At 42.5% G+C, this 25,806-nt stretch overlaps 1 protein-coding gene across 3 annotated transcripts; it reads right to left on the bottom strand.

The window, feature by feature from the left end:
* Positions 1-704: 704 nt before the first annotated feature.
* Positions 705-23,923, bottom strand: LOC135514416 (E3 ubiquitin-protein ligase TRIM36-like). Of its 3 annotated transcripts, none has more exons than XM_064937893.1 (11): positions 23,646-23,923; positions 16,136-16,376; positions 12,605-12,637; positions 10,077-10,420; positions 9,535-9,681; positions 8,863-8,958; positions 8,233-8,486; positions 7,437-7,558; positions 5,436-5,744; positions 3,501-3,798; positions 705-3,245 (listed from the first exon to the last, which is right to left on the bottom strand). In XM_064937893.1, the coding sequence occupies exons 1-11, from the start codon at positions 23,790-23,792 to the stop codon at positions 2,888-2,890; spliced, it is 2,349 nt and encodes a 782-aa protein (XP_064793965.1). In that variant the 5' UTR covers positions 23,793-23,923; the 3' UTR covers positions 705-2,887. The 3 variants fall into 3 exon arrangements, with proteins under 3 accessions (XP_064793965.1, XP_064793967.1, XP_064793966.1); XM_064937895.1 differs by lacking the exon at positions 23,646-23,923 and adding an exon at positions 21,483-21,668 and having other exon boundaries at positions 12,569-12,637; XM_064937894.1 differs by lacking the exon at positions 12,605-12,637.
* Positions 23,924-25,806: the final 1,883 nt, after the last annotated feature.

The raw sequence follows: 25,806 nt of genomic DNA on the forward strand, positions 1-25,806 counted from the left end.
CGGGTCATGGAGGAGAAGACAACAGAGTTGAGGACTGACTTTTCCCAATTGAGAATCTCCCCTTGTCTTACAGAGATGAAGGGTTGACGCCTTCTCAGTCCTCTCCTCTGTTGCAGTCTGGGGAAATGGGTCCTCTGTTGCAGTCTTCTGGTACCAACTACTGTTTTCAACGACAACATTACTCAAAACACTGTTAGACATCTCAATTTGCACAATTCTCCTGAAAGAATTAAGCTGATTCTGTAGGAATATCATGTAATTTTTGGGGCCAGGATGTGCAGGATCTTTTAAATTCCTGCAGGATAAGGCCAATGAAGCAGGTGTCCTATCAAAGAATTTATTCAATTATACAGGATTCCTGCAGGAATTGTTGCCTTTGTTTAGTAACTGTGGAGGTCTTTAGGACTTTTTTGCAAGGGTAGATAATCTTACCTTATCTGTAGAGGCAGTAGCGTCACTTGCTGTCTAATGATGATGGGTGGATCGTGGTCTGAGGGGAGGAGAAAAGGTACATGGCTTTGGGAAGAGTGTGTGTATGCATTTCTTAAAATGTTCCAGTTTTCCATGCCCTGCTACCCCAATTCCCAGTAGTGATATGGGGACATGGATTATCAGCATTTGGCATTTTCTGTTTGCAAAACCATACTCAAAGTGAAAACAATTAGGTATAAATACACACACACACAAATAGAAAACAATTGTTTTAAAACACACTAGTTTATTTCATACAAATCCACAAACAGCAAATTTAAAATAAAATAAAAAAGCGTAGTATTTCAAGAATTTGATGACCAACAAAGCTTCATGTTCATTAAAGCATTATACTCACAGAAAGCAAACATCACATCCCATTACTTACATGAGAAAACAAAAGGCCTATTTCCTGCATTCTACGTAATATTGCACACCAATTCATACAGACCTGCACAGCCGAGAGGCATACATGCGACAGTTTAAAGTGCTAGCTTGAACCATTTGATTGAGAGTCTGCAGAATATTTGGTCTAACGTACTACTGAAAGCCATACGATTCCCTTTTCTAAAATATGCGCACTATATAGTAAACCTCTACCATACGTCGACCCTGAAAGACACAGCTGCTGTGGCCACCAGTGACTTGACTCAAGATAGGCAAATTAACAAACACCTAATCTAAGAGACATTCAGTTTGTTCTGTATATAATAATGCATTCTGTGATGAATAAACAACCCTGAACCTGTTAATTAAGTTCATAGACTTTTTAAAGGTGTTTCAGTCATTCCAAAAGGAACAGGTAGAGGTGTTGTGCCCTAAAAGGAATGGTAGAGAATTACTCTAAATGATGCACACCAATTCTAAAGTAAATAGGAATTCAGTTTAAAACTACAGATTATGTTGTTACGCAACATAACCTTATATGATTCAGATAAGCAACAAAATAACACCACATATTCTAGGAAACACTACACTCAAATGGACCTAAACACATCAAAACACAGAAAGGGGGATGTGTATGTTCCGTTTTAAATTGCTCACTTCACAAATTCAGTCAGGCGTGATTACATCTCGGTCCAATTACAATTTTACACCAACTGCCCAAATGTCTCAAGTTTCTATTAAGCCTTGAGAAACATCACAGCAGATACAGATTGCAGATCTAGGTTTTATTTGACAGAAAATGTCACACTAGATATGTACATGGATGTTAAAATTAAGAAAACAATGTTAATTCCAGTTTATTATTGGATATGAACAATCTTAAAGGCTGATATTACGGTATAATAAAATTGTAATGTATTTATGGAAGCTGCAAAGGAAAGTTAAGTCCTGTTCCATGTAGGAAGGTATAGTTTTAAAAGGATTTCCAGGGCCGATAGGAGGTAGGTAGCATAAGGCCCACAGGCCACAAACCTGAGAAAACACACACCGATTAACCTTACCCTCAACAAAACACAAACATGACTGGATCTACAGATAGTCCTGTCCAGAAACCCATGTAGGAAAGCCAGAGCTGACCAGGGGTGTATTGAGTACGGTGAAACGAGATAAAAGTAATGTATAGAGTCAAAATGACACCCTTTTCTAGAGGACAGAGAATTTGGTCGATTTGCATAATATATTTTCTATCTAAATGTTCTGAAACGCTGCACCCTCTTGCTTCTCAAGAACCAAATCAACAACTTGTGTAACAACTGGCTGTAATTTTAACTTGAGATCGGCCTGTGTCAACTCACAATTCCAAAAGTTGACACCATGATTTACATGGGAAGTCTGAGTTGCACACGCAGAACTCAAGTTTGAATTCAACCCTGCATGTGAAAGCCTAGTGTTTACAATTCAGATAAATGTGCTCTGCTTTGAAGTAGTCAGTAGGTTGTGGGAGAATATGTGAATGGTGTGGTAGTCTTTTAAATAAACACCTGTGAGAATGTGTCCAAATTCAAATGCGGTCTACCCAATTGGTGTTGACCGTGAGTCTTGTCAAAGGACATTGATTAGGTATACGTTTTGTCTCAGTTTTTGGTAGGGATGTTTCTCAACCGAGGGGTCCTTGCAACTTAAATACACTCTCTCACCTTTGTAACTGATGACTAACCTAGCCTGTTTTGCACAGTTATTATTAGACAAATTACAGCATTTTCTAGATTACCTATATATCATGAAAGGCACAGGAGTGGGACTAGCTGCAAGGCTCTTCAGGTTTCACTTGGCTACATTTTACTGGACTTAGTAGTACAATATAAATAGCGGTTCATTAAAACAAAGAAATGGCATGATGATAATCAACTGAAAGTGTGTACATACACACACAAACAAAATCACTACAAAAATATACCTGACTGAAAGCAGAGAGAGAGAAACATGAGCTCAAAGGCAAGAGACTTTGGTGTGTGGAAGGCCCAACATCTCACATATACGACAGTCGCTTTGCTGCGATGAACTCCTCTAGGTGGACCTTGCCACTACCCATGAGGCCAAACGCGGGATACATGGTACCGGTGCAGTCCACCTGCCGCTCGTAAAGGCATCTCATGGTGTTTGCATCGTAGAAGTAGACACGGCCCGCCTCGTAGTCCAGGTACACGCCAATGCGCTGGGGCATGGGCAGCACCCGGTTGCCGTGGTCATTGCCGGCGGTGGCGGAGGAGATAGATGCTTTGGGGATGAACACTTTTCCCATGCCCACAGTGAGCAGGGTAAAGGGCTGGGACAGGTCGTAGCACGTGTCCTCGCTGCCACTGTCGTGCCCACTGTCGTGGTCGTACCTGGAGTTGGAAGAGAAATCAGCCTACAATTGCAACACATTCAACTATACTCTGACGCACCATGATTATCTGGAAGCCTGTTAAAATATACATAATAGTAAACCAAATAAATATTTTTAGGAATTGTTGAGAAACTAAGGCCTGGTCCGTGAGTTAGCCCTTAACAGGTTAATGCTTTTTACAGCACAGGCTTCTTTGTGACTCAGGCCTGATCCTTAGTGAGTAATAGAGTAAGACTGAGGAAGTGGGGTTTACCTAGGGCTACTAGTGTCCCGGGGGTTGTGGATCCACTCCAGCAGCTTGGAATCAGAGGCCACGCCCACCTTGACTAAGTAGGAGTGGGGCTCCACGCGGAAGGCCCAGTAGTGTCTGCCCTGAGAGATGCCTGTGTCACCGATGATGTAGTCCAGGCCCATGTAGCTGCCTGTCTGCACGCGCTCAGCAGCCAGCAGGAAGGCCATGCCGGCCGCACTCTCCACCGAGTCACGCAGCTTACTCAATATCAGACGCTCCGAGCTGAAGCCACACTTGTCATTGAACAGGAAGCCAAACACTACAGGTGAGAGAGAGCAATGATACAAAAGGAACAGCATCAGCTGCAGATTGGATTTCACATCATCTTTGGGTGCCAGGGAAAAGGTGGACTTTCATAAAGTGTCACATGGGGGCGCCATTATAAAGATGTTCAAGTAATGAAACAAACTTAAGGAATTTAACAAATTCCCAAAACGATACATTTTCAGATGTGAAGATATACACAATAATGCTTGGTTTCTTATTTCTCAAATAAGGTCTATATAAATTATTTTCTAGGCCACATCTGCTGCTGAACATAAAAATATTCCAAAAATAGTTACAACGCCAAAGGCAATAATTACTGTAAACTTAAGTAAAATAATTATGCCTGTGCATTGAACCATTGCATTTGTCTCCATGGTATGAGATGACTTAATTCGCATTAATTCATGACGATCCCTTAAAAATAAGGGCAAAGATACTAGCCGATTTACCCCTTTAGCCTTTGTTGTGTGAACGGCACAAAATTAATTGAATGGAGTCATCCTAAAGATAAGCTTAATTAAAAAGGATAAGAAAAATGACAAATGTATGGTCATACAGCAATGATTCAAGTCTATGCCTACACTGACTGTTGTTGTGATAGGAGGCGTGTTGAAGCTACTGTAATGTCTGTCTGAGGCCAGCATTGACCCAGAATTCCATCTCATTACTAACGCACTGTGCATCCCACTGCTACATGTGCCCACAGTCCAGGCAAAGGAATGTGGGCTCCCAGTCCCATCACTGGACTTCCATCTACAGTGGGCCCAGCCTCAGTTTACGGCAAACTAATGAGCCAGGGGAGGATAAACACTCAATGAAATCCTAATGGATCAGCCATTGTCTATATGCATGGGGGCTCCAATTCAGTAGACTGTTGAGGAATTAAAGTGATATCGACCCCTAGAGAGCTCTACAGATGGAATGTGATTGCTATTCAGAGTGCTTAGAACCATCGGAGTCAGAAACAGAGGCTTTGAATATTGTAAACAGATTAACTGTAACTCTGGACCTCAGCTGCATCTCAACTCTGCCCAGTCGGTCTGAAGAAGAAAAAAAAACTATTTCAAAAAGGCAAGTGTTTCTGCGATTCAACAAAAGGAGATGGGTCGCAGGAATTATAAATGACTGACCGACCCACCGTCTCTTCCTTAGAGTCAACTGTATTTTATCTACACAGTTCATTTTGAAACAGTCGAGCGTCTGTCAATTTGTAATCTTCCGTGGATCCGACTGCTAAATACCGACAGAAAAAAAAGCTTAACTTCAGCCCGAAGCCCAGCACAGGCGGGATGCCAACGTAAGACTGAAAATAAGATTTATTTCTTTGTAATTAGGATAATTAGCATGCAAATTTCAGGGCTGCCTAGTAGAGATTATTGCTATAGAGCCCAGTACAGTATACTAGTTTTTCCCAGTTCCTACATTTGAAAAATGGAATTGAATCATTGTTAAATTATTGCATAGAATTTACTCCAGTAGAGCCTGAAATGATTAGTCTCACTGTTTTGGTTACGGGCCCAGGGCCACCTCTCTCCTCATCAGTGCCAACCATACACATATGACATCATCATAATCAGTGTTTGGTGTGTGTGTGTGTGTGTATGTATGACATCAGAGCCTGGTGCCTACCTGGAGCAGGTGGTGTGTGGAAGGTGACTTCTGGGCTGTAGGGGCTGTAGAAGGAGTTGCGGCAGCTGCGTACTCTGAACGAGTAGAGGCTGTTGGCCTCCAGGTCGCACACCACTGTGCTGGGGCCGTACACCGGGACTGTGGGGCGCCAGCGGCTGCCGCCCTCCTCCTCGTCCTGCTCAACACCCAGCTTCCTGTACTCAAGCACCTGGTGGTCTGTAGCCAGGGTATCCTCAGCCAACTGCCAGCACACCAGGCCTTCGTTGTAGACGCGACTGCGGGACAGATCGATGATGGGAGGGTCAGGGACTGGAGATGGAGGGGAGGAGAAAAAGGTAAATGGCAGAGGGATGGGTCAGTTTAAAGTATAATTTGTCTGCAGCCAATTCATATGTTTTTCTCTAATCGACAAACTACTATGTATTGGTTATTCAGGAAATGTAGAAAAATAAAATGATAAGAACCCAAAACTTGATTCAACATATTAGTTTATGTAATAATAGCATAAGTTTATTTAAGGGCATGAGTCGACCAGCGATGAGACTGAACTCCTAGACAGACAGTACAGAATATAGACAGACAATGGATAGGAAGAATAAGAGAAGCTCTTAAAAAGGTTTCATTAATGCACCGGACATTGCCGGGAAAAGCACTTTGCAAAACCCTCTCTCGCTTGCTCTCCCCCTCGCTCACTGAGGATATCTTCCCGTCAAACAGTAGCAGCCGGATCCAGCTAGGGTCCCATAGAATCGGATCAGGGCTGAGGAGGGTGCCGCAGATGGAACTGGGCAGCCTGCAAACCTCGCCGGCACCCGGCCCGAGAGCGCATCTATTCTCAGAGAAACAACCTATTTTTCAGGCTACAGACCGGGACGGGAGGGAGAGACAGACTAAACAGAGACGTCAACTTCCTTCTTACTGGCTGTGAGTTCAGACCATACTGCAGTCTCTGGAAGGGCTGGTTTAGTAAGGGAGAACGCACACAACACAATGTCTTTATGGTTCAACTAGTGGGACACATTCAAATATGGAGCCATTGTGAGCGTAGAAGACTCCAGAATGGCATTATAATGACAATTTGATGAGCAGGGTTGAAGTTACACATCGACTCTTGGGGGGATATTTGTGGGAGGTGTCCTTGGTTGTCACTGTCCCATCCTCAGATCCCCACCCTACAGGCACTGTGAACCTTGTTGATGAGGACTGCCAGACATTTGTTAAATGGGAGACAGTTTTGCATCCTATGCTCTTTTCATGTCTAACGTCAATTCAATTACTGCTGGGCATCAATTCTTAAGAGTTTCCTCCTCTCAGACAGAGTGCATCATTACCTTCCTGTCCCTCCCCTGCCATTTAGATTAACCACATCAATCAATGGCCTTCATTTCAAGGGCTTTCAAGCAGCTTTCCCCGCAAGAGAGGGAAAATTGATTACTTGGACGCATTTCTAATATGTAAGCAACATACAGTTGTTTCATATGACCCACTATGGCTCGACAGAGCAGAGCCCTTTATGGTCAGTAATACTTCTAGCAGGAGGGAGAATGGCTGGAGCTCATTCTAAGGACACAGCCACAGGTAGATGACAGTCTATGAATACCCTTCTGCTTACTTCCTAGGTTACATACACTCCTACTTAGTATGCAGAAAATCAAATCAGTTCCTTTTCATGGCAGACAATTATATCCAGCCCGTCTCACAGTGCCCTTTTCTTTAAAATCGGGGCAAAGGGACGTGAGAGTATGCAAAGCAGTGGACAAGAAAAAGCTCTGCAATGCTCTCAGTGCCAAAATCCCTGTGTGTATATCAGGAGTGTAACCGGCTTATTCAATTAAAGGGCTTCTGGTGGCCGGCATCTAAACAGAGAGCAGAGCTCAGAAGGAGGTGTAAGTGACCAACAGGTTGAGGTGACTAAGTGTGGGACAGATGAGGATTGTGTCAACAAATTGAGTTTTAGGATTTCATTACATTGTTACTGGGGGGGGGGGGGGGGAGTCTTACCTCCACCAAAACAAAGCTCCTTCAGCAGGGTCTCCTCTCTGGAAGTGTCCAGCACAAACTCATCAAAGGAGGGGTCGGCCACAGGCTGGAATGTCCTCAGAGACTCGGTGGATTTCGCGATCCTGGGAGTGAAAGGACACAAAATGGTGAACACTACCAAGGAGCCATTCCATCAGAGCATAATGGAAATCATCTCCTGGGCAAGATAATCAAGTGTGGGAAACGTGTGTGTATTAATGTAACAGCGTTCCTAAAAGTAAAAGTGTGAATAAAGTCCTCAAGCTGCTTTTTGACTAATGGAGATTAATAAGCAGGATTATAGAGCTAGAGCGGGACATAGGGAAAGTAAACAAGGCTTTGTCGTTCCAATCTCGCACTTGGAAAAGGTACCTGGCCAGCCACACCAATGGCTGACCGGATCTCTGGCACACTCACCACACCCACATAAGCTGATTGAATTCTCCAGCACTAAAATAACAGGGGCCAAATCCCCATCACAAACCTAGAGGTCCAGAGTTGCCACAGGGAAATGACCATGGCAATAGTCACCATGATCAAATAGCCATTATGGCCTGTAATAAAAAGGTTGAAAATGGGCCATTTGTTTATTAAGAATGGAGGCCAATCGAATTACTGCCCTTTTATAAACAATGGTATTATATCACCATTAGATAATAGCCTTTACCCACAACTGATGACGGGAACCTTTGGGTGACAGTGTCTACTGTATACTACCCAGAACAGAGGGAAATGTGCTGAGACTGGGAGTGGCAGACAGGGTTGGAGAGAGGCTGACCTGGTGTGCAGCTGCTTGGCAGTCTGAACAAAGCAGGACTGGTCCGTCTCCTTGAGAACCTCCTGGGCATAACCCACCAGGCCGCTGTTCTCCAACATGCCCTGGTACTCGTCCACCTGGCTCCGAAGCTGGTCCAGACGCCGCGTCCTCGACTGCTCGATGGACCGCAGCATCTCAAACTTCCTCTCCTGGAGGGTCTCGAACAGTCGCTCAAAGTTCTCGTCGGTCCGACGCTCCACCAACTGGCCTTTCTCCTGTAGAAGTAAGAGAAATGTTGCACGACAATTCATTGAAACCTACAACTGCATAGAAGTAGCCTATGGACCATTGTTTGTGCAATCATGGCACATCATGCCGAAGAGTTTGACATGACAAGGAGTTGGAATGATAGCACAAACGGATCTGGGACAAATTAAATGAAGACAAGACAGGGACAAAAGACATAACAGTACAGATGAGCAAACGCTTCTGCAGTGGAATTCATGTGAATTAGTATACGTTCCTTTGTTTATGCCTTTATATGCATTTGAATAAGTGACCTTCCTTCTCAGGGCAGACAGAATGTCCCTTTGTTATTGGACATAACAGACAACACAGGACTAGTTTAACTCTGTCAACACAGCTACTTGCCTCGGTTTCATTGATCAACACCTCCAGGTGGGAAATCTGAGTCTTCACTTGGTCCTCTTTGCTGATTAAGTAATGGATAGCCTTTGATAGCTTCTCCTGTTGGTATAATAACAACAAAGAAGATTAGCAGAAATGCTCAATAGATAGAACATAAGATACAAATGATTGCATTAAATATGGATGAGTCCGGCCCGGTGCCCGTGTCCACAGGCCTTTTAGATTACAGCCAGATGACATGGAGTCCTCTGTCCCTATGCTTTCAGTAGCTGATTGACCTCTGTCTCAGCGGGTTAGACAAGGTTCGCTTGTTGTGGATGACCACACGTGTCGATTACACTGCCCACAAAGGAAAACTGATCATGTGGACGCGTGCCACTTAGTACAGGTAACTGATCAATATTTCATTAGGGGGCTGAGATACAACGGCGTCACTGGCCAGTTGGGTAAACAACTTCCAAACTATAACACTATTTTTGCCCTGGGTTATATTCATTAGTACACACACATTAGTACAAACATTATGCAACAGAAAACATTCTGCAGTGAAAAACAAATTTATTTTTTGGGACAAATTCAGGTAGTTCACTCCCCGTTTGCTTCCTGGTAAATAAATCAGATTGTTCTGCTCAGGTCAAGTGAATGGTTGGAGACATCGTTATTGTCATAAAGTACCTTGAGGATCTTGTAGGCGCTGCTCATGGTTGTGACTTTGTGGTTGGCGTGGGAGCCTCCCAGCTTGCACAGGTGACAGACTGGACGCCGGCACACCTCGCAGTACATGTTGACCTTCTCCATCTCATGCTCCGGACACATCAGCACCTGGATGGCCATGAGCACACATTGGATTAGTGGTCATTTTAAAAATCGCAAACTCGTCACACCACATATGCAAAATGTCACAAAGGGGAAGCCCAAAAAAGAAGTTTGTCAATACATTCTCTCTCCTTTCAATCCTCTTTCTATTTGTTAGCACTGAACAGGTATCTCCCACAACCAGCAAGTTTCACTGGATTGCAGAAGCACAAAGAAAAGCAGAGATAATTAAACCAACATCTCTGAAATTAAACCAATATCTCTGAAGGCAGCATCATTAACGCAATCAACACCATCAATGACATGAGCTGATCCCTGCAATCTAAAATCAACAGCAGAGCAACATGGTCGAGATCAACAGCACAATGAACCCCCCCCCCGAGGTGGTAAATTGTGTCTACCTTGGGCCTAAAGTTCATGGTGGGACCCACGTATTCGTGCTGGGCTTTGGGGGTGCCCCAGGGGTGGTGGAACTTGAAGCACTCATTGCAGTAACTGGCCTTGCAATCCATGCAGCTCTTGGTAGCCTCCTGCTGGGGCGGCTTGCACATGTTGCACATGATCGCAACAGCAGCGCGGGCCGCCTGCCGGTAGCGCTCCACGATGCTCTCCAGGGTGAAGTTCCGGAAGAGCATGCTCATGCCCCGCTCGCCCAGGTCCACGTCGTGTTGGCAACCCGGGCATGGGAAAGTGGTGATGCGGGGGGTCACAGAGCCACGCCTCCATCCTGGTGAGGACATAGAGCCTGATACAACAGACAGAACGGCCATTAGAGTGCTAATCACACAAATTAAGGGTGGGCCTGCACAGACAAGCACACACACAGTGTCCTACAGAAACAATCACAGGTCCTTCTCGGAAAGCTCATACTACTTGGTCTCTCACACAACATGGATGGATAACACGAGATAGGAAGAGCGTGTTTACAGTGACCTGGACACATAACAGATTTACGTTAAATTAATTTCAAATCAGGTGCAAAGTAAAAGGTGGGAAACCCACTAATGGAACCGAAATCTCAACTCAAATCAACTTAAGGGTAAGAGAGCGTAATATCGATTTCCAGCAAAATGGCTACCTGCAGAGGAAATACATTTTTTAAATGATTTGTCCAGTTCAATATATCCTAACACTCTCTCACAAGCACACACGATGGAGGCAAGCAGCAGAACATTGTGCACTGAATGTAGGAAAATGGCAAGCACACAGACATGCGGTGGGCACAAAGCAAGCGTGTGTGACAAACATGTCTGTCAATGTGTGTGACGGTATATAGCGATGGGAGACTGAGGGTGCTGATGGAGTAGTGAGTGAGCAGGCTTGGTGTTTTGGACGGTCTTGGGATGGAAGTTGATGAGGTGGGGGCCAAGTGTCCTGGCCTGAAGCGGATGGGAGAGGCCAGGGATTAAAAGGACAGTGTACTTAGGCTAGGTGGGTGTGCTGGTCGGGGAGGGTGGGTGTTGCAGCGTGTCTGCAGCAAGGTGTACGGTAGCAGGCTGAGGCACGTTGCCTGCTGCTGCAGTGGAAAGAGCTCAGGGCAGAAACTGACAAGTCATCGCAAGGCCATTCTGGCAGGGGGTACGCTTCCTACAGAACCACATCATTAACAACATGGTTTGAGTCATCACAATGCGACACAGCCCAATCGCCATAACCAGGACTGCATTACAAAATGGATGCAGGCTATCTTGCCAGGAGCATGTGAATAAACCAAATGCTGTACAAGGTAAGAATATACATTTAAAGAGTGGAGTTAAATCTTCCCAACACGTTTTTAACTCCTTTATCTTTTTACTTGAAAAATATACTGTCAAGATGAATGGCTTTTAGACTGAAAGCCTGAGGGTGCAAGACTTGACCTCTACGAAAGGGACACAACTGTTTTGTATCCCGACTTAAATAATTCTGGTGCCATTTTAAGGAGTTGTTCAGATGCATAATTATCATGGCATACCATTTTTTTAAACATCTACTGAGCACTTTAATGTAAAATAAATAAATAATGTCTGCTGAAGCATTGTGCTCTAGGGTCTTCTCCCATCAAATGATAAGAACATTGGCATGTGCGCCATGAGTAATCTCTACAAACACATGCGCGTCTAAAGCATTTTCTATAACTGAAATGTGCAAAAAAATGTTTCTGGAGCAAGCCTGTCAGTAGGAGTGAGACTGAAGTTTGAGGCAGTATAGTCTAGACAATCTTGGAATGTCTAAACAAAATATAATATTTTGTTACATAGAAATAGGTTCCCTGCCTCTTCTAAAAGTACATTTTTTACTTCTTTATTATTATTTAACTAGACAAGTCAGTAAAGAACAAATTCTTATTTACAATGATGGCCTAGGAACAGTGGTTAACTACCTTGTTCAGGGGCAGAACGACAGATTTTTACTGGCCCAACTAGGCTACCTGCCGCCCCGACAAGGAACTTCTCCACAAGGTACTGGATATTTCCGAGGCTACAGGGAGGCTAGTCGAGGCTATTCATTTGTCCAGGCATAAAGAAATTCCACTTTAAACCCTACTCCTAGGTAACTTCCTGAGCCATTTAATTTCTCTCCACTCTCTGACTCACATCCCGCCCAGAGCTGTAGCTCACACACTTATTCTCCAACCTACTTTGTAAGACATGCACGTGTTGAAAGCAGAGCACAAAAGCCTGAAAGCACCAGGCTTGAAAAATGGAACAAAACACCAAATGCAGACATAAATTGGTGGGACTTACTACACATTTGCGACTTTGCTCAGTAGACTTTTTAAAAAGCTAGAATGCCACGTCGACCAAATCGGCTACATAAAGGCAACAGGGGCCTATTGTCAGTTGTGTGGTTACATACAGTAGAGTAACAGTTAAGTTGGGGTTCACAGGGGATCTAGTAACACTGTACTCACTACTACAGCTATTCAAAAATTGGAATGCGTGTCTACCTCTCCTCCCAAACGACCTTCTCTGCAGTGTGGCTGCAAGCAATGGACAAAGAAGTGAAGTGAGACCAACAATTAACATGTACAGTATGTTAAACCTGATGCACAATCAATTAGTGGACAAGTGCTAACACACAATAACATGGCGCTTAAAAGAAATGGCCTTCTAAAAAAGGTTTTGGTGGAAACATATGTGAATTCACAGCTTTCAAACCGTATACATGTACAGCACCAGTCCAAGTTTGGACACACTTACTCATTCAAGAGTAGTTTTTAAAATTATTACTACTTTCTATATTGTAGTATAATAGTGAAGACATCACAACTATGAAATAACACATATGGAATCATGTAGTAACCAAAAACAGTGGAAAACAAATGCTGCAGAATACTGTGATAAACAGCATGGCTAAGTGTGCCTTGAATTCAAAATAAATCACAGACAGTGTCACAAGCAAAGCAGACCCACACCTCCATGCCTCATGGTGGGAACTACACATGGAGATCATCCGTTCACCTACTCTGCGTCTCAAAGACACGGCAGTTGGAACCAAAGACCTCAAATTTGGACTCATCAAATCAAAGGACAAATTTCCACCGGTCTAATGTCCATTGCTCATGTTTCGTGGCCCAAGCAAGTCTCTTATTAGTGTCCTTCAGTAGTGTTTTTTTGCAATAATTCGACAATGAAGGCCTGATTCATGCAGTCTCCTTTGAACAGTTGATGTTGAGATGTGTCTGTTACTTGAACTCTGAAGCATTTATTTGGGCTGCAACTTCTGAGGCTGATGAACTTGTGGCGGTCCTCATGACAGCCAGTTTCATCATAGTGCTTGATGGTTTCTACTAGGGATGCACCGATATTACATTTTTGTCCGATACCAATATTTTCCTTGCCCCAAAAAAAACCTGATAACAATATTTCAAATTTTAGCAGCCTTTGACGCATTCTAGTACAGTTAAATAGTTCACTCACACACACAGTGGTCTAAGGCACTGCATCTCAGTGCAAGAGGCATCACTACAGTCCCTGGTTCGAATCCAGGCTGTAATCACATCAGGCCGTGACTGGAAGTCCCATAGGGCAGCGCACAATTGAGCTTATTTCTCCGAGTCAGTTGTTCGAATGGAGCTAGGAGTGTTCCTGTTTCATATGCCAATGCCATTGAAATGGCAGCAGCGGTATGTATCAGGACATTACCTGGCACAGGACATTTACTGTGCCAGGACATTTTTTGAGCATGCAATACGGCTTTCCTTAGTACGAAATCCTTGTCGACCCACTGTGCCGTCAGACTCATAATGGTTATGGGGCTGACATTGCAGGTCCAAATGTCAGTTGTGAAGCTCATGGATGTGAGTTTCAACAATACTGTGTAACTCCGGTAGGGCAACATCTGAAAAATCGTGTGTACCGGGGCTCGATCAGTTGGCAAAAACCAACATCATCACGACAGAGCACAGTTGATTGTCAAGGGCAATGAATTCCATTATCTTGGCGTTAAGAGATTTTGACTTTGAGTTGTCTCGCTGAAATTTTCTTACTCTTTCAAATGACTGCTCGACTTTTACATGTTTAGTATTTTTCTGCTTTTGTTCTGTGTAGCGCTGTATTTTTCGTGGCATCATCATGTCATCTACTTACGTTATATAGGTATGCACGTCAGCTTTGACATCGGTTTTGCACATCAGCGTTAAACTAGACATCGGGCCGATGCTGGCATTTGTAGCTAATGTTGGCCGATTCCGATATGCTCACCGTTCCTAGTTTTTGCAACTGCACTTGAAGAAACTTTCAAAGTGCTTGACATTTTCCAGATTGACTGACCTTCATATCTTAAAGTAATGATGGACTGTTGTTTCTCTTTGCTTATTTGAGCTGTTCTTGCCATCATATGGACTTGGTCTTTTACCAGAAAGGGGTGGTATACAGAAGATGACCCTACCTTGTCACAACACAACTGATTGGTTCAAACGCATTAAGAAGGAAAGAAATTCCACAAATTTCCTTTGAACAAAGCACACCTGTTCAAAGGTGAAATGCTTTCCAGTGGATTTCCTCATTAAGCTGGTTGAGAGAATGCCAAGAGTGAGTAAAGCTGTCATCAAGGCAAATGGTGGCTACTTTGAAGAATCACAAATATAAATTATATTTTGATTTGTTTAACACTTTTGTGCTTACTACATGATTCCATAAGTGTTATTTCATAGTTTTGATGTCTTCACTATTATTCTACAACATAGAAAATAGTAAAAAATAAAGAAAAACACTTGAATTAGTAGGTGTGTCCAAACTTGACTGGTACTGTACAGAGTTTAACATTCTAAAACAACAAAAATGTGTCTAGTCCGAATCCTAATAAAACAAGAAAACATTGAGGAGTTTCCACAAAACCTGTTAGCTTTTACAGCACTTGACTGATAAATATAGCCCTGGGCTCAGTTCATTTAATCCCTCATTCATTCCCCGCAGGCAGGTTTCATCACCATGATCACCACTGGTCTGACATCCATTCAGCAGAGGTGAAACCTTTAGTGAAATGCTGTCAGAGATTTAAGACTTTTACTGAAAAGTATGTTAATAATGTCCTTTAAGATTTCTTCAATGTACTTATAAGAAAACTGTTTACTAAATCAGCTCCAAAAGTACCATGGTTACTAATTCAAAGGGGATTTAAATTAAGTACATGATTCTTAAGATGACTAAGGATATATTATTTTATTACCAGTTCTAACTCTTTTTCTAAACAGCATTGAATGTTTCCACTGTGTTAATAGATGCGGACCTGGATATGAAGAATGGTCACATTCAGGTTCGGGCAAATGTGAATTGGTTGGGCTGTGGGTTCCACAGCTGTGTTTTTGGAGTGTGCAGGGAGGGACTAGCTCATGATTAAGTAAAAGACTGCCTTGTCTCACTCTATGCTGTTTGCGCCTTGGATTTAGACATTGACCTCTCAGCTTCCCTTAGCTTCCCCCAAAATAAAGAATGTAACAACCTCCCCCTCCCACCAACAAGTTATTTCATAAGCGTTTTAAATGCTTTAGTGGGACAGTCGTGCTTTGTTCCGACATGTGTACATAAATCAAGCCTGTCATCCTATCAAGGTGGTGTAAATGATAGGCATTCCGTGTTAAGAAATTGCTTGGCATTACGAAATCAAAATAGCCACAATACACCTATCATTTAACGTTTTTGTGAAGTGCATGCTTTAAGGGCATGGAACTTGACAGAACAAAAGTGATGGATTGAATAAGCTTGTCGAGTCTATACTCTGTTCAAGAAACTTAAGACCCATCTCAAAACTTAATGAGATTAAAGGAAATAGTATGAACAGCCAACATTATGATTTTAAACAGGGTGGGGTCAGTGGTGTCGTCTTTCATTCTACAACCCAGAGAATAACTAGGAAAATACAGATTAAACTGGGTATGGCATGTCCATAAAACTTTACTGCAAATTGCATGTAATGTTGCCAGATTTGCATCACTTGTCACAATTTAGGCTTGAAGAATGGCCAAACCCAAACGCACCTGATCTTGCAAGCCTATCCAGCCTCTCCATGCTTGGCGAGGGCACTCTGGATCGGGGCCCTGGGCTCCCAGGGAGGGAACACTCCGAGCCTGCATCGAAAGAATCCTCATGGTTCAATAGTAGCAGCTCTCGGACACACTTGTGACAAATGCTGTGCTGACAGGGCAAGATGAGGGGGTGTGTAAACAGCTCCTTGCAGATCGGACAAATTAGTTCGCGCTCAATATTCTTGATAGGGACCTGGTGTGGACACAAACATTAATATTAGGTCTACAGTAAACTTATCCCCAGGCTAATTGCTTTCCCGCATACCAGTTCAACAGAGAGGGATCCAGCTGGTGGACGAGAATAGCAACAACAGCGTTTTCCAAACTCAGTCCTGGGGACCCCAAAGAGTGCACAGTTTGGTTTGATGGGGAGTTGATTTTTTTTTCCAAATGTGCACCCCTTTGTGTCCCCGGGACAGAGTTTGGGAAACGCTGGTCAACAGTAACATACTTAGGCTTACGTAAATGCTTTTTAAACATTTCATTTGAAAGAGGCCAGTTTTGATACCGAGACTGGGCATACACGTAACATTTGTAAATGTAAGCTCTACCCTGGTAGGCCATGCACATAGTTAAAGAAGTTCATGCATCAGCTTGTTGGTTGGCTGAGGCAAAATGGTTAGAGCAAGCAATTCCTCAAAGGGGAAAGCTTTATGGACACACCTGGTGCCCAAAATGGTGACGTATGTTGTGCAGCGAGAGTTGAGTGGAGAAGAACGGAGTCGGTTCGGTCATCCTGATGAGCCCTTCCCAGCTATCTAGTTTATAGATGTGGCTAGAAACTTCCGAGAGAATTAGGAACTGGTCTGCCGAAGTTGGCCTTGGGAGCATATTCAGAAATTATTTTAAATTGGAGTTATTGTTTTTTTTTTAAAAATGTGGACATTAGTTGTATATTTTTTGGTGAAAATCACTATAATAAATGTGCTGTAGATGTCACCCCGGCCTGATATTGGCTACACTATCAAGCTACTTCTCTCACTTTACTGTGGCAAGCCGGCTTGCAGCGCAAACTTTCCTCCATTGAGCAGTAGACTGTATCACGGTGACAATTATTTTTTAAATTTTATTTCACCTTTATTTAACCAGGTAGGCTAGTTGAGAACAAGTTCTCATTTACAACTGCGACCTGGCCAAGATAAAGCAAAGCAGTGTGACACAAACAACAGAGTTACACATGGAATAAACAAGCGTACAGTCAATAACACAATAGAAAAAAAGAAAGTCTACATACAGTGTGTGTAAATGGCGTGAGGAGGTAGGCAATAAATAGGCCATAGTAGCAAAGTAATTGCAATTTAGCAGATTAACACTGGAGTGATATATGAGCAGATGATGATAAGCAGATGATGGTGTATAAGTAGTGATACTGGTGTGCAAAAGAGCAGCAAGGTAAATAAAAACAATATGGGGATGAGGTAGGTAGATTGGGTGGGCTATTTACAAATGGACTATGTACAGCTGCAGCGATCGGTTAGCTGCTCAGATAACTGATGTTTAAAGTTAGTGAGGGAAATGTAATTATCCAGCAATTTTTACAATTTATTCCAGTCACTGGCAGCAGAGAACTGGAAGGAAAGGCAGCCAAAGGTTTTGGCTTTGGGAATGACCAGTGAGATATACCTGCTGGAGCGCGTGCTACAGGTGGGTGTTGTTATCGTGACCAGTGAGCTGAGATAAGGTGGAGCTTTACCTAGACTAGTTGAGGACCTAGATGGTTACTGTACCAAATACCAATATTAAAAGTGATTTATTGTATAGGCTGTTATCCTTCTCTAAATAAAAATCAAGTGGGATGAGAAAAACATTTTAATATAGATATATATAACTAGGCAAAAAAATAAACATCCTCTCACTGTCAACAGCGTTTGTTTTCAGAAAACCTAACATGCTTAACTATTTGTATGAACATAAGATTCAACAACTGAGACACAAAATGAACAAGTTCCACAGACATGTGACTAACAAATTGAATAATTTGTCCAAATCAAAAGTCAGTATCTGGTCACCAGCTGCATTAAGTACTGCAGTGCATCTTCTCCTCATGGACTGCACCAGATTTGCCAGTTGTTGCTGTAAGATGTTACCCCACTCTTCCACCAAGGCACCTGCCAGTTCCCAGACATTTCTGGGGGGAATGGGATTGAGATCCGGGCTCCTCGCTGGCCATTGCATCACATTGGCATTCCTGTCTTGCAGGAAATCAGCTATAGAACGAGCAATATAGCTGGTGGCATTGTCATACTGGAGGGTCATGTCAGGATGAGCCTGCAGGAAGGGTACCACATGAGGGAGGAGGATGTCTTCCCTGTAATGGACAGCATTGAGATTGCCTGCAATGACAACAAGCCTCAGTCCAAATTATGCTGTGACACACCGCCCTAGACCATGACGGAACCTCCACCTCCAAAAATCGATCCCGCTCCAGAGTACAGGTGTCGGTGTAACACTCATTCCTTCGACAATAAACGCAAATCCAACCATCACCCCTGGAAAGACAAAACCGCGACTCGTCAGTGAAGAGCACTTTTTGCCAGTCCTGTCTGGTCCAGCGACAGTGGGTTTGTGTCCATAGGCGACATTGTTGCCTGTGATGTCTGGTGAGGACCTGCCTTACAACAGGCCTACAAGCCCTCAGTCCAGCCTCTCTCAGCCTATTACGGACAGTCTGAGCACTGATGAAGGGATTGTGCATTCCTGGTGTAACTCAGGCAGTTGTTGTTGCCATCCTGTACCTGTCCCGCAGTGTGATGTTCAGATGTACCGACACTGTGCAGGTGTTGTTACACGTGGTCTGCCACTGCGAGGACAATCAGCTGTCCGTCCTGTCTACTTGTAGCGCTGTCTTATGCGTCTCACAGTACAGACATTGCAATTTATTGCCCTGGCCACATCTGCAGTCCTCATGCCTCCTTGCAGCATGCCTAAGGCACATTCACACAGATGAGCAGGGACCCTGGGCATCTTTCTTTTGGTGTTTTTCAGAGTCAGTAGAACGTCCTCTTTCGTGTCCTAAGTTTTCGTAACTGTGACCTTAATTTCTTACTGTCTGTAAGCTGTTAGTGTCTTAACGACCGTTCCACAGGTGCATGTTCATTAATTGTTTATGGTTCATTGAACAAGCATGGGAACCAGTGTTTAAACCCTTTACAATGAAGATCTGTTTAGTTATTTGGATTTGTATGAATTATCTTTGAAAGACAAGGTCCTGAAAAAGGTACACGTTTCTTTTTTAGCAGATAGATACATAGATACATAGATATAGTAATGCTCTACTTGTCAGTGTTCCAAATGGGACATGATTTACCTAATAAATGTTTTTTTTTTTATCTAAACACTCAAACACCAGATACAATTCATAGCTAGCAGTGCACTGGAATGACATTCAGTGGAAGTGGAATGACATTCACTCATGGGATGGGTGGCCAAAAAGAACTACCTGAAAGCCATACCCCCTTTGGAAAGTATTCAGACAGCCTTTTTCTAAAATGATTTCAATTTTCGTCGTCCCCCCCTCAATCTACACACAATACCCCATAATGACAAAGCAATATGTTTTGAATTTTTTGGCAAATCTATTAAAAATACAAACTTAAATATAATTTACATAAGTATTCAGACCCTTTACTCAGTACTTTCTTGAAGCACTTTTGGCAGCGTTTACAGCCTCAAGCCATTTTATGTATGACAAGCTTGGCACATCTGTATTTGGGGAGTTTGTCAGGTTGGATGGGGAGCGTTGCTGCACAGCTATTTTCAGGTCTCTCCAGAGATGTTCGGTCGGATTCATGTCCGCGCTCTGGCTGGGCCACTCAAGGACATTCAGAGACTTGTCCCGAAACCACTCCAGCATTGTCTTGGCTGTGTGTTTAGGGTCGTTTTCCTGTTGGAAGGTGAACCGTCACCCCAGTCTAAGGTCCTGAGCACTCTGGAGCAAGTTTTCATCAAGGATCTCTCTGTACTTTGCTTCGGTCATCTTTCCCTCGATCCGGACTAGTCTCACAGTCTCTGCCGCTGAAAAAAATCCCTATAGTAAGATGCTTCCACCAACATGCTTCGTCTGGTCACTCTACCAGAAATGCTTGATTGGTGGAGTGCTCCTTCCATCTCCACAGAGGAACTCTGGAACTCTTTCAGAGTGACCATTGGGTTCTTGGTCACCTCCCTGACCCTGGCCCTTCTCGCCCATTTTGCTCACTTTGGCCGGATAGCCAGCTCTAGGAAGAGTCTTAGTGATTCCAAACAATCCTGTCTTGGAGCTCTATGGACAATTCCTTCGACCTCATGGCTTGGTTTTTGCTCTGACATGCACTGTCAACTGTGGGACCTTAGGCACAGGTGTGTGCGCTTTCCAAATCATGTCCAATCAATGGAATTTACCACAGGTGAACTCCAATCAAGTTGTAGAAACATCTCAAGGATGATCAATAGAAACAGGATGCACTTGAGCTCAACTTCAAAATATCACAGCAAAGGGTCTGAATACTTATGTAAATGAGGTATTTTTGTTTTTAACTAATTTTTTTGCCAAAAATATTTCTAAAAACCTATTTTCGCTTTGTCATTATGGGGTATTGTGTGTAGATTGATAAAAACAAAAATATTTAAGCAATTTTAGAATAAGGCTGTAACTTAACAAAATGTGGAAATGGGGGTCATAAACTTTTCGAGTGCACTGTATGTCACTGTGCTTCTATGGCTGTGTGTACAATGCCACTGCCTACTTCATTTGTTTCAATTAGGTTTTGGCCTTCCTAGGTTTTGGCCTTCCTATGGAGTTTGTCCGCCACCGTGCTTCGACACCTGCATTGCTTGCTGTTTGGGGTTTTAGGCTGGGTTTCTGTACAGCACTTTGAGATATCAGCTGATGTACGAAGGGCTATATAAATTGATTTGATTTACCAAAACAGCTCATAATCCAGTGCCCTTATCACAGTCAACACCTATATTTTAGCTTAAAACAAAGAAACATTATCAGCCTCATGGCCAAACTAGCTTGCTGGGAAGGGCTCATCAGGATGACTGACTGAAACGAATCCATTCGTCTCCACTCAACTCTTAGCTGCGCGACATACTTCATCAATGTGTGTACCAGTCGGTATTGCCTGTCCCTCAAAAATAGGCAGCACGGAAACTTCAAATGCCTTATTTTATAGTTAATTATTACTGTAAAATTAGCCTATATAATTTCGACAACGCCATTTGAAATGGGAAAGGCAATGATGAATCATTAACGTTCCACGAGGACATTTCATATAATTTTGTATTATTAAAACTAGTACACAGACTTGTCACTTACCGGCAAAATTGAGTTACGTCGCGAGACTGCAGACATGATGAATTTTTTTAGCGTCGTTTAGCTTGTTAGAACTTATCCAACGTATGTTGAAGTTGCCGACTCCTGCAATCACGTTGTCGAGTCGACAATGAATTCTAACAACGTGAAAAGACGCTATGGATGGGACCGAGTGTCGTGAATCAGCAACAGTCTAAAGGCTGCTGCATTTCAAGTACTGACGGACAGCAAAACTGTGTGGGGCGGGGTGGAGACACTGAAATCACCATAGTAACAATGCGGCAGCCCAGAGTATTCAAAAGACCGGGAGGGCAGTAGGATCAGGTTTCATTGGACCAAAACTCGAGGCTTGCAGTGAGAGACGTTATATTGTTGCACTCCCACAATTGTTACTGTTAGGCCTACTATTTGTATACTGAACAAAAATATACATGCAACAGTATCAAAGATTTTTCTGAGTTTACAGTTCATATAAAAGGAAATCGGTCAATTTTAAATAATTTCATTGGCCCTAATCTATGGATTTCACATGACTGGGAATACAGATATGCATCTGTTGGTCACAGATACCTTAAAAAGGTAGGGGCGTGGATCAGAAAACCTGTCCATATCTGGATTGACCACTATTTGCCAACTTTGCATAGAGTTGATCAGGCTGTTGGTTGTGGCCTGTGGGATGTTGTCCTACTCCTCTTCAATGACTATGCAAAGTTGCTGGATATTGGCTGGAACTGTGACACGCTGTCATACGCAAATCCAGAGCATTCTAAACATGCTCAATGGGTGACATGTCTGGTGAGTATGTAGGGACATTTTCAGTTTCCACGAATTGTGTACAGATCCTTGTGACATGCATGATCATGTTGAAACAGGAGGTGATGGTGGAGGATGAATGGCACAACAATAGGCATCAAGATCTCATTACGGTATCTCTGTGCGTTCAAATTTAACATTGATAAAAATGCAATTGTGTTCATTGTCAGTAGCTTATGCCTGCCCACTCTGTTCAAAACAGCAAACAGCTTGTCCACACGACACCATACACGTGGTCTGTGGTCGTGAGGCCAGTTGGACATACTGCCAAATTCTCTAAAACGACGTTGGAGACGGCTTATGGTAGAGAAATAAACATTCAGTTATTTGGCAACAGCTCTGATGGACATTGCCAATTGAACACTTCCTTAAAACTTGAGACATCTGTGTAGATTGTGCATTCAGTCACAGCACTATTATTTGTAGATAATTAATATGGCACTTCATGGACTAAGAGTGGCTTGAACAGTAGGCCTAAGCTAATTTGTGTAAATAGCCTCAAGCTTACCCTACCAGTTTAGCAGTGAAACATGTTTGCACAAGATGTTTGCACATGGATGGTGCATCCAAATAAAGTTCTCCCCAAATGCAAATATTACATGGGTAGAAGTAGGCTGTTTACATAAATTATAGTCATTTTTTTTACCTTTATTTAACTAGGCAAGTCAGTGAAGAACAAATTCTTAATTTCAATGACGGCCTAGGAACAGTGGGTCAACTGCCTTGTTCGGGGACAGAACAACAGATTTGTACCTTGTCAGCTCGGGGGTTTGAACTTGCAACCTTCCGGGTACTAGTCCAATGCTCTAAACACAAGGCTACCTGTACATTAATAATGTATGTTCATAGGCCTGGTCTATTCCCCTACTAATCTTGTTCAAAAGGCTACAATATTTGTAATGACTGCAATTTAGCATGCTTTTGCATTCTATTCTTTATGCAACCGCTTGGTATCCTGCAAAGCCTAATTAATATATTTAAATTAAAAATCTTGATTTATGAGTTACATAATCTTACTATAAGAGATCAGGGCATTTGTTTGCAGCCTATAAAGGGGATACACTAAAATATAGGACTTCATGGAGATTACATGGAGAGAACAAAACACATTTGTGAATCTTGCACCCCACACGAACTGCTCAAGTCACACTTTCAGATAGCATAGATAAAACATTTATTTTACATATTTATGTCCCTGATCCCGTTCCAAGGACGGCACAAAACCTTGAGCATCCTTCCTCTCCACCTAGATTACACACCTTGATCTAGTTGACACCATACTGAAAATGTCAGCGTGGCTTCAATAGGCTACAGATGTTTCATTTCCATAAATCATATCTGACGTTCACTTACCTCTCCGGCTGTTATCCGCTGGACTATCTGCTCGACCAAACTCGGTAACATATCCTGATTTTCTTCGGTATCCGCAGTATCTGACATGATGATGTATAATGTCGACAAAATGCAGGGATTATAATTAACAAATAAATAGCCTAACATATACTGTAAAAATCGATTGGCTTCCCAAAGAGAGAACGTAACATTCGGAGGAATATGGTTGCATCTTCATCCTCAGTACATCGAGCAGCCTAAGTAGCATACAATTCATTCCCCAGCTGCTTGAGGAGAACATTTTGCAAGATTTATCAAGAGAAATCATCTTTGACGCGTAACCCCGCCCTCACTATACATCTCAGGCGTGCGTTTACCCGCACAGTTAGACATCAGCAGCATCATCGGCGATGCCTTCAACTGAGCCCTTTGTATTTCATCCAACAAATGAAGACTATGGCTATTTTGAAATTACAGATACTAATATCATGATGTTTGGGAATATAATGTATTTTACTGAGATAAAATTAAAGGAATTAAATTTGAGTCACCTGATTACGCATTCAACAGTGCCTTCATGTATGCATGATAGGCCTATAAAGAGTTGTTTAGCCTGCATGTTAGTTCATTACAATCTGAAAACACATAGGCTAGCCTTTTTGCCTAATGGTTTACGCGTTCTTTTGTTCAATTTGTTTAACAATTTTAGCAACAATAGTCTTTAGAGGCTAAAGCCTATTGTGGTCTTCCCAGCATATCCCTTCAAATAAACGATTTAATGCTGTAATGAAAACAACAATTTAAGACGAGCGTTTTATGATAAACCTGTTAATTATATTGAATAGGTCAGCGATTGAGAGGATTAAATTGGGCATAACTGCTGCGATGCCACTTGTTTCACGCAAGGCGACGGCGTCACCAGATGGCCGCTTCAGGCGGATGGTAAAAAAAACCCCACAAAAACAAGCGGAGGTCTTTGAAAGCCCATGTCACCTTTTACAACCAATATCAGTGCACCATATAAAGCCACATAATGGACCCCACGCGGCACTGGCTTGTGTGATTGAGTCATTCAATTATTGAGTCATTATTTACCTACTGGTTTAAAAGGGCTTAAGAAATGCGTTGCTCTTACAATTATGTAACTTTTAAGTAAATTTGTCTTTGGCTTCGAGATGGCATGTCATGTCACATGCAAGGTCAGATGCTGTATACTTTTTATTTGTAGCAGAGAAAATGACATTTTCCTTAGTCTTCATAAGGACTGCAGCATTAATTAAGAGTGTACTTCTGTTTTATACTCTGTCATCGTGCTGATTTTGTTGGCACACCTTCACTTTGCAGTAAAAATCAAGATAGGGGAGGGATGCTGGATTTCATGAGATGCTGATTAAAGTGGTGAGTGGATAAACTAACTGATGACTGGCAAACCAGCAAACTGCAGACCCCAAGGACAATCTCCTTGATTAGATCTAAGACTAAACAACCTCTGATGACAATTTACTGTTTCTTTAAACTGAAACATAAACAGGCTTCTTTCTAACTTGCACTCTGCACAAATGAAAAGGCAGGCGTGTTTCACATAAATATGCACTTCCAAGCCAGTTTTAGCACAAGTTTAGTTGATTTGACACGATACAGAGAAAATGCTATTATTTATTTCACATAACATTGCATATCAAATCCACCTATCTCACTGAAATAGCAGTGATAAGATTGAGCACTTGCATGATAAAGGTGACATTTACATAATATCTACACTCAATATTTCTATAATGTATAGAAAAAATTAATTCAAAGTAACTTTTTTCTGTATAGTTCATGTCAAGACAAACATTCATGTGTCTTTTGACCCAATAATTGCCCTGAACAGGCAGTTAACCCACTGTTCCCAGGCCGTCATTGAAAATAAGAATTTGTTCTTAACTGACTTGCCTGGTTAAATAAAGGTAAAAAATAAATAAAAAATAACACATCTGCAGCGACAGGCAAATCCATACTGTAAAGGCCCCTCGGGTTAGAGAGCCCAGTTTTTGCTGTGTGAAGAACATTTCAGAGAAAGGAATGAAGTTTGAGGGAGTGGTCTCGTGACTTGTCAGCCTAGGAGTACAGAAAACTGCCATAGCCCCAAAATATTACTGGAGCCAGCTACACAGGTTAACAAAATACACAGATGCTAAAA

Source organism: Oncorhynchus masou, chromosome 25 (genome assembly GCF_036934945.1).
Source record: "Oncorhynchus masou masou isolate Uvic2021 chromosome 25, UVic_Omas_1.1, whole genome shotgun sequence".
Taxonomy (NCBI): Eukaryota; Metazoa; Chordata; class Actinopteri; order Salmoniformes; family Salmonidae; genus Oncorhynchus; species Oncorhynchus masou.